The sequence below is a fragment of the Caenorhabditis briggsae genome (assembly GCF_000004555.2).
Source record: "Caenorhabditis briggsae complete genome, chrIII, whole genome shotgun sequence".
In the NCBI taxonomy this organism is placed as follows: domain Eukaryota; kingdom Metazoa; phylum Nematoda; class Chromadorea; order Rhabditida; family Rhabditidae; genus Caenorhabditis; species Caenorhabditis briggsae.
In genome coordinates this window covers 2,792,139-2,801,761 of record NC_013490.2, presented here as the reverse complement: position 1 = coordinate 2,801,761, position 9,623 = coordinate 2,792,139, and the positions used below count along the sequence as shown (strand labels likewise).

Genomic DNA, 9,623 nt, shown 5'->3' with positions numbered 1-9,623 from the left:
CGGGTTTTTTTCTTGAATTTTTTGGAGGTGTTCTTCTCTTGGTGGTGGTTTTTGAGCCATTTTTTCCATATATTTTTGACTTTGAAAAAAATCGATTTTCAACATAAAAATCACATGAAAATCAGAAAAAATTATCGATTTTTTAATCTAAAAAAATCAGCTGAAAATCGATATTTTCAGCGCAAAAAAAATCCCGAAAATTCTCGAAAACATGGAGGCAAAGCTGGTGAACAATGTGGCGACGGCGTACGCGATTATTATTGATTTTTGGCTGAAAATTCTCAAATTTTCAGCCAAAAAATAGATAAACTATCGATTTTTCAGAATTTCCAACACTGGAGCGTCTGGAATTGCGATTGCCGATCGGAATGGTGTGCCGATGTACACGACGGGAGACATCAAAGTATGAGTACTAAAAAATCGATAAATCAATGAAAAATTGACTGAAAATCGATTTTTTTTTCGTCGGTTTTTGTTGTCTAAAAATCGATAAAAAATAAGCTACCACTTTTTTTAGCGGAAAAATGCAATTTTAATGAGATTCGCTATGAAATTTACGACATTTTGATACCCATATCGATAGGGCTCTTTTAAATTTGAATTTTCGGGTTACTGTAGTTTTGAAAGTACGCAAACACCGAATTTCTTCAAAATGAAGCTAGGAATCCCAGGAAAAACGATTCTAGACTAAAATTTGATGAGAAATTCGAATTTCGCCTCGAAAACTACCTCAGATTTCAAATTTTCCTGAAAAACGGAAGTTGTCGTCAAATCTGACGTTTTGTACGCATACACCATCTTTAGGCTATTTTTGAGCATTTTTCGATTTTTAAAGCATTTGAAGTAGATTTTTTTCCTGAATTTTGCGACATTTTGATACACATATCAATGGGATTCCTTGAAATTCGTTTTTTCGGGTTACTGTAGTTTCGAAAGTACGCAAACACCGAATTTCTTCAAAATAGAGCTAGGAACCCAAAGTAAAAAGTTTCTGAAGCAGAATTTGACAAGGAATTCGAATTTGGAATTAAAAATAACATATTGAGAGTGGGAAATTCTGAAAATTTCAAAAATTGGAAACAATTTTTTTTTAATTCCAAATTTCCAGCCAATAGCCAACATCGGCTCATTGCTCATCGCCGACGCCAAGAATATGTTCCCAAATGGAACGAAGAACAAGAAGAATCACATTCCAATCGTCACCCTTCACTCGTCCGACGGTTCGAAGACTACGGTAGCCAATAAGCACGGAGAGACTGTATCGATTCATTTCAGAAAATAAATAAAATCGATTTTTCGCTGTTTTTGAGCCATTTTTCATCAATTTTAAGCCATTTTTAGCTGAGCAATTTGGACACCAAAAAGCACAATTTTGAGGTATTCAAAGCTGAAAATGCTAATTTTTAAGGTCGAATTCGTCATTTTTGAGTCATTTTGACTCTGAAATGCTGAAAATTTCAGCCAAAAAATCCGAAATTGCTCATTTTTGGCTCATTTTTTGTGCTCAATTTTCACCCCGCCCCCTTTTCTAGTTTTCCTTTTTTCTGTGAATTTTGATCCCGAATCCCCCAATTTTCTTATATTTTTTGAATGTAGATACACCAAGGACCCACACATTCCCCATGATTTATCATCATCTTTTTTTTTGAAAATTTCTATCAATAAATTCGATTTTTCACCCTCCAAACATTTTTTTCATCGAAAATAACAATTTCCATAAGATTCCCCATGAAATTTCCGAAATTTTGATACCCATATCGATGAGATTCCGAGAAATTTGAATTTTCGGGTTACTGTAGTTTCAAAAGTACGCAAACACCGAATTTCTTCAAAATGGAGCTAGGAACTCCAGAAAAACATTTTCTAGACTAGAATTTTCTGCGAATTTCGAATTTTACATCGAAAATTGCTTTGGAATTAGAATTCTCAGTGAAAAACAGAATTTGTCGTCAAATTTGATGTTATGTACGTAAACACCGAATTTCTTCGAAATGGAGCTAAAAACCCGTGAAAAATGATTTCTGGCCTAGAATTTGATGAGAAATTCGAATTTCGCATCGAAAACTAACTCAGCACTCAAATTTTTAGTGAAAATTGAGATTTGTCGTCAAATTTGATGTTTTGTACGTAAAAACCGTATTTTTACAAAATTGAGCTAGGAACTCCAAGAAAAACGATTCTAAGCTAGAATTCTATAGGAAATTTGAATTTGACATTGAAAACTACTTCAGATCTTGGATTCTCATGGAAAAATTCAATTTTTTAAAATACCAAAGCTTTCTAATTGTTTTTCTTCTTAATTAATTTTTCCTCCCGAAACCAAACTACACACATTCACACCATTTTTGTTTGCTCCGTTTTCCTGCTTTTTCAATATTTCTTATCAGTTTCCATAGAGATTTCCCTTTTTCTTTTTCTCTAATTCTCTTTTTCTTCCCCCCTTCCCCCATTGCTCAGCTCTATTGCTCAGCATAAAAAATGGAAGACTTTCCGCATTCCCTGTGTGCCACGTGGCACCTTCCCATTGCTCAAAATCTTCATGAAATCAAATTCGTGCATTTGGTCGGTGTTGGGGCTACAGTAATCCATGTGGATGGGAAGGTAAAACCTTTAAAGACTTATAACTTTTTTCTGAGAATTCTAAACTGATAAATTTTTTGAAATTTGAGTTTGGCGCGTCGAGAGCTTCAAAATGAGTATAAACATGACTTGAATCCATGAGAATTGAGGTCAGAGACGCAGTGTGTCTCGCTTCTCTGCACTCTAGCCTTCTTTAAACTACCGTAACTTTCTTAGTTTGAGCCCGATTCTGTTAAAAATAGTTGCAATCGATTTGTCTCATCAAACGCTTCAAAATGAGTATAAATATGACTAGGCTCCGCCCAATTTGATTTTTAGACTTTTTTCGACTTTAAAGGCGCATAAGGGTCTGAAATTTCGAAATTCATCCAACCTATGCTTGTGGGTACTCATTTTGAAGCTAAAAACGTACAAAGTTCAAAAATCAACTTTTCGTTTTGTTTGGAGTAAAACTGAGCGAGATACGGTAGATTATAGATTTTTTCCCAAAATTCGAAAATTTCCAAACCATGCCTTGTTTATGCTCATTTTGAAGCTCTGAACAAGGCAAACCTAGTAAAATTCAAATTTTCAAATTTCAATCAATATTTGAAGAGTTACAGTCAGTTTTCAGGTGGTCCTCCATCGCTCCTCGTATTCTGGAAAGTCTGGAAAAGACCATTTCCAGGTATTTTTTTTTTAATTTCAAAGGAATTTTTAAAATTTTCAGATAAAAAGTGCTGATTGTTTGATTACTGTAATCAGTACGGCTACCATACATGAATGTATACTGTATGTCAATGGAAAACGCTTCTCGGAGTATGCGAAATGGTACAGTAATCATTTCGCCACGTGGAAACCAAAAATCGTGGGCGTAGATATTCGAGTCGTGTTAGGTCAGTCCAAAATCGGAAAATTACAGAAAATTTGACCCTGGAAATCTTTTTTTCATATAAGTCGACGATGGAACTCTGGGCGAATGGACGTGTGGTGGAGTGTACGGTAAGATTACTGTAACTTCTTGGATTTAGAGTTTTAGAGTTTGAAACTTTACAATTCAAATTTCTCATGTCCAGGGCTTCAAAATGAGTATAAGCAAGCCTAGGCTCCGCCCATTTAGGAAAATTCCCTCCCTACAGTAATCGCCCAAATCCTTTAAAAGCACCGTAACTCAGTCAATTTTGCTTCAAACACAAGGAAAGTTTAATAGTTTGATTTTTCATTGCGCGAGCTTTAAAATGAGTATAAACACGACTAGGTTCCGCCGACTTTGAAAATTTCGGACCCCTATGCGCCTTTAAAGTCAAAAAATCAAAATGGGCGGAGCCTAGTCCTTATACTCATTTTGAAGCGCTTCGCGAGACAAATTGATTGCTCATTTTTTCCTTGAAATACAGCAACAACTAAAAAAGTTACGGTAGTTTTAAACAGCTAGAGTGCAGAGAAACGAGACACACTGCGTCTCTGGCCTCAATTCTGAAGGATTCCAGTTGTGTTTGGGCTCGTTTTGAAGCTCTCAACGTGGCGAATTCAAATTTTTAGCCTGAAACTCGTTTCAGACCAATTTCACCGAATCCGGGACCATCCGAAATTTCGAATTGGATCCCAATATGAAAATTCCATCGGCAATTGTCACCAGTGATAAGGAGTAAGAAAGATTTTTTAAAAAGAATTTCTGAATATTTTCTAGATACAGTAATCACACATTGATGGTGGATGGAGAAATGGTCCCGTTGTTCGAGGAAATCGACGAAAAAGAGCACAAATTGGAATTTTGAGATTCTTATTTTTATTTTTTTGATTTCAATAAATGATAATTAAAATTTCCGGACTTCCCATAAAATTTGCGACATTTTGATACCCATATCTATAGGATTCCTTTAAATTGGAATTTTCGGGTTACTGTAGTTTCAAAGGTACGCAAACACCGAATTTCTTCAAAATGGAGCTAGAACCACAGCAAAAAATTTCTAGACTAGAATTTGATGAGAAATTTGAATTTCGTGTCAAAAACTGTCTCAGATTTAGAATTTTCAGTGAAAAGCGGAATTTGTCGTCAAATCTAATGTTTGGTACGCAAACACCACGCCTAGCGCAATTTTTTGATTTTCAAAACATAATAACTGGATTTTATATGAAATTTTTGACATTTTGATACCTATAGCAATAGGATTCCGTGAAATTCGTTTTTTCGGGCTACTGTATTTCAAAGGTACGCAAACACCGAATTTCTTCAAAATGGAGCTAGAACCACAGCAAAAAATTTCTAGACTAGAATTTGATGAGAAATTTGAATTTTGTGTCAAAAACTGTCTCAGATTTAGAATTTTCAGTGAAAAGCGGAATTTGTCGTCAAATCTAATGTTTGGTACGCAAACACCACGCCTAGCGCAATTTGTTGATTTTCAAAACATAATAACTGGATTTTATATGAAATTTTTGACATTTTGATACCTATAGCAATAGGATTCCGTGAAATTCGTTTTTTCGGGCTACTGTAGTTTCAAAGGTACGCAAACACCGAATTTCTTCAAAATGGAGCTAGAACCACAGCAAAAAATTTCTAGACTAGAATTTGATGAGAAATTTGAATTTCGTGTCAAAAACTGTCTCAGATTTAGAATTTTCAGTGAAAAGCGGAATTTGTCGTCAAATCTAATGTTTGGTACGCAAACACCACGCCTAGCGCAATTTTTTTGATTTTCAAAACATAATAACTGGATTTTATATGAAATTTTTGACATTTTGATACCTATAGCAATAGGATTCCGTGAAATTCGTTTTTTCGGGCTACTGTAGTTTCAAAGGTACGCAAACACCGAATTTCTTCAAAATGGAGCTAGAACCACAGCAAAAAATTTCTAGACTAGAATTTGATGAGAAATTTGAATTTCGTGTCAAAAACTGTCTCAGATTTAGAATTTTCAGTGAAAAGCGGAATTTGTCGTCAAATCTAATGTTTGGTACGCAAACACCACGCCTAGCGCAATTTTTTGATTTTCAAAACATAATAACTGGATTTTATATGAAATTTTTGACATTTTGATACCTATAGCAATAGGATTCCGTGAAATTTGAATTTTCGGGTTACTGTAGTTCCAAAAGTACGCAAACACCGAATTTCTTCAAAATGGAGCTAGGAACTCCAAGACGAAAATTTCTGAGCTGGAATTTGATGAGAAGTTTGAATTTCGTGTCAAAAACTGTCTCAGATTTAGAATTTTCAGTGAAAAGCGGAATTTGTCGTCAAATCTAATGTTTGGTACGCAAACACCACGCCTAGCGCAATTTTTTGATTTTCAAAACATAATAACTGGATTTTATATGAAATTTTTGACATTTTGATACCTATAGCAATAGGATTCCGTGAAATTTGAATTTTCGGGTTACTGTAGTTCCAAAAGTACGCAAACACCGAATTTCTTCAAAATGGAGCTAGGAACTCCAAGACGAAAATTTCTGAGCTGGAATTTGATGAGAAGTTTGAATTTCGTGTCAAAAACTGTGTCAGATTTAGAATTTTCAGTGAAAAACGGAATTTGTCGTCAAATCTAATGTTTGGTACGCAAACACCACGCCTAGCGCAATTTTTTGATTTTCAAAACATAATAACTGGATTTTATATGAAATTTCTGACATTTTGATACCCATAGCAATAGGATTCCGTGAAATTCTTTTTTTCGGGCTACTGTAGTTCCAAAAGTACGCAAACACCGAATTTCCGAAGAATGGAGCTAGGAACTCTAGGAATGGCTAGAATATGATGAGAAATTCGAATTTCGCATCGAAAACTACTTCAGACTCAAAGTTTCCGTGGGAAATGGAAAATTTCAAATATGGCCTAGTGGCTAACAGGGCCGACTAGCGATCTCAACACCAGGGTTCGACTCCACTTGGGCCAAAATTTTAAAAAAATAATTTTGATGTTTTTTTTTAAAGTTTTATTCATAATAAAATGCATAAAAATGTGAAAAAAATATGAAAAATATGTTTTCAAAACAATTCAAAAAATGATTTTTTTCAAATTTAGCGCCAAAATTTTTTAAAAAATTCTATCAGACACTACACTATAGACTACACACATTTCCCGTCCGCACTTTTGATGATATTACACCGATTCTTATCTTCTTATCTCTCCAGTGTCTGACTTAAAGGATCACTGTTCTCTCTTTTCTTGGTTTTCTCTGCGTCTCTTCTAGAATTTTTATCTTTCCATCTTTTTTGTTTTCCTAGTCTTTCAGCAATTTCTAGTCTAAAAATTTTTTTGAAAGCTGAAAATTTGAAAAAATCTGAAACTTTTTAAATTTTTTTTTCAATTTTTGTCTAGTTTGGTGATAAATCAACTGATAATTCTTCTAATTGTCATTAAATTTTAGAGATTTAACAACAAATTTCTTATCAGTTATCATGATTTTTAGTCTTTTTCCTCCATTTTAGAACTCTCAAAAAAAAAATTTTTTCCAATTTTCTTTTTTTTTAAATTTATTTATAAATTTTAAAAATAAGTTCCTAATTTTTTTTGGTTTTCAGAATGCCAAAATTTTTAGGAATCGATTGGATTGACCCATTTTCGTCGTTGGAACGAAAAAAGACATATTTGGGCATGGTGGTCCATGCCATCTATTGCTATCCAATTGGAAATATGCTCCTGACGGTCCCATTTTTCATGGTAGGACTTTGAAAATTGGAAATTCAAATTGACCGCGTTTAGAGCTTCAAAATGAGTATAGACATGACTAGGCTCCGCCCATTTTGATTTTACGACTTTAAAGACGCATAGGGGGTCCCAAAATTGAAACTCAATGAAAGCAGGTCATGATTTCACTCGTTTTGAAGCTCTCAGCGTGGAAAATTCCAAAATGTAACTTTCAAAATTTTAGGAGCAAAACTGATTGAGTTACTGTAGATATAAACATCCTGACTATATAAAAACGTTTTGACCATATTTCGAAATCCTGGAATTTTCACGACATTTAACATACATTTTTGAGTTTCTCATAAAATTTCTGAAATTTTGGTACCCATATCGATAGGATTCCTTCAAATTAGAATATTCGGGTTACTGTAGTTTTAAAAGTACGCAAACACCGGATTTCCGAAGAATAGAGCTAGAAACTCTAGGAAAAACTTTTGCAGACTAGAATTTGATGAGACATTCGAATTGTGTGTCAAATACTACCTCAGATTCGTAGTTTCAGTGAAAAATCATATTTGTCGTCATATTTGACGTTTTGTACGCAAACACTACTTTAGTCCTTTCTGGGGCATTTTTTGATATTGAAAATTAATTAATTTGATTTGCTTCGGAATTTCCGTCATTTTGATACCCATTCCGATAGGATTCCTTCAAGAATGATTTTTGGGTTACTGTAGTTTCGAAAGTACGCAAACACCGAATTTCTTCAAAATGGAGCTAGGAACTCCAAGAAAAAAGTTTCTAAGCTAGAATCCGATGAGGAATTCGAATTTGGTATCAAAAACTACCCTAGATTCGACAATTTCAGTAAAAACTAGAATTCAAAATTTTGCAAAAAAAAATTATTTTCCTCAATTTTTCTCCAAAAATGCAATTTTTAGCTCTTCCCATTTCACTGGTCATTGCTCATTCTACTTTATGCCGCATGGGCATATTACGATAGAAATACGCCATCAAAAGGGGGCTATGGATTCGAATTCATTCGAAAATGGAGAATCAACCGGTGGTACGGTGGATATTTTCCAGCAAAAGTTCACAAAACCGCCGCATTGGACTCAAAGAAGAATTATATATTGGGTTATCATCCACATGGTATCATTTCAATGGGCGGATGGGTCAATTTTGCATCCAATGGGTCAGGAATTATGGATATGGTAAGTTTTGACACGAAATTCAAATTTCTCATCACATTCTAGCCTAGAAACGTTTTTCCTGGAGTTTCTAGCTCCATTTTGAACAAATTTGGTGTTTGCGTACAAAACGTCAGATTTGACGACAAATTCCGTTTTTTTAACCGAAAACGCGGAATTCCAGATAGTTTTTAACAGGAAGCTTGAAATTCTCACCGAATTCTACCCTAGAAACGTTTTTGGTAGAATTCCTAGCTCCATTTTGAAGAAATTCGGTGTTTGCGTACTTTCGAAATTACAGTAACCCGGAAACTCAAACTTTTTGGAATCCCGTCGAGATGGGTATCAAAAAGTCGGAAATTTCATGACAAATCTGGTGTTTTAATGTGAAAGTTCAGAAAAATCCCTTTGAAGTGACCTAAAAAGTGTTAGAAGTGTTTGCGTACAAAACGTCAGATTTGACGACAAAATTCCATTTTCCACTCAAATTCGAAATCTAAGAGGGTTTTTGATGCAAAATTTGAACTTCTCATCAAATTCTAGTCTAGAAACTGTTTTGCCGGGATTCCTAGCTATATTTTAGAGGAATTCGGTGTTTGCGTACTTCCGAAACTACAGTATCCCGAAAAATCGAATTTTAAGGATTCCTACCAATATGGGTATCAAAACTTCCCAAATCTTATGGCGATTTTGAAAATTTTATTTTTGAAATTATCCGAGCTACAGTAATCCAAATTTTTTAATTACAGTACCCTGGAATCACCTTCAATCTATGCACATTGGGTCTAAACTTCAAAATTCCGATTCGAAGAGAAATTCTGTTGCTTTTTGGATGTATCGATTGCTCTAAAGAGTCAATGGAATACATTTTGAGTTCAAAAAACCAGGGAAGAGCACTAGTTTTGGTTGTGGGCGGAGCCGCCGAGTCCCTAGATGCTCATCCTGGAAAACATGAGCTCACTTTGATGAGCAGAAAGGGTTTCGTAAGAGAGGCATTGCTCACTGGAGCACATTTGGTTCCAGTTTACTCGTTTGGAGAGAATGATGTCTTTGAACAGGTAAGGGTTTTGGGGAAACTGAAAAATAGATTTTTATATCTACATTAACTCGATCAGATTTGCTCCAAAAAGTTTGACAACTATTTATTTCAATTTGCCGCATTTTGAGCTTCAAAATGAGCCTAAACACAACCAGGCTAGCTCAATTTTGAATTTTGACCATATACCAACCGCGACGCG

At 34.6% G+C, this 9,623-nt stretch overlaps 3 protein-coding genes across 3 annotated transcripts in view; all 3 read left to right on the top strand.

Moving 5' to 3' along the window:
- Window positions 1-211: 211 nt before the first annotated feature.
- CBG25826 lies at window positions 212-1,282 on the top strand (the record flags this gene model as incomplete). The annotated part of the gene is made up of 3 exons (XM_045243499.1): window positions 212-246; window positions 325-403; window positions 1,109-1,282. The coding sequence occupies 3 exons, from the start codon at window positions 212-214 to the stop codon at window positions 1,280-1,282; spliced, it is 288 nt and encodes a 95-aa protein (XP_045100520.1).
- Window positions 1,283-2,478: 1,196 nt separating this feature from the next.
- On the top strand, window positions 2,479-4,337 carry CBG25825 (the record flags this gene model as incomplete). Its single annotated transcript, XM_045243498.1, has 4 exons — window positions 2,479-2,601; window positions 3,290-3,427; window positions 4,119-4,207; window positions 4,250-4,337. The coding sequence occupies 4 exons, from the start codon at window positions 2,479-2,481 to the stop codon at window positions 4,335-4,337; spliced, it is 438 nt and encodes a 145-aa protein (XP_045100519.1).
- A 2,753-nt stretch (window positions 4,338-7,090) lies between these two features.
- CBG22471 overlaps window positions 7,091-9,623 on the top strand; it is a gene marked incomplete at both ends in the record, with an annotated part of 7,477 nt that continues 4,944 nt past the window's right edge. Inside the window, 3 exons of the mRNA XM_002641014.1 lie at window positions 7,091-7,228; window positions 8,137-8,409; window positions 9,135-9,443. Of these exons, the coding sequence (XP_002641060.1) occupies window positions 7,091-7,228; window positions 8,137-8,409; window positions 9,135-9,443 (720 nt within the window). The remainder of the gene's footprint in view (window positions 7,229-8,136; window positions 8,410-9,134; window positions 9,444-9,623) is intronic.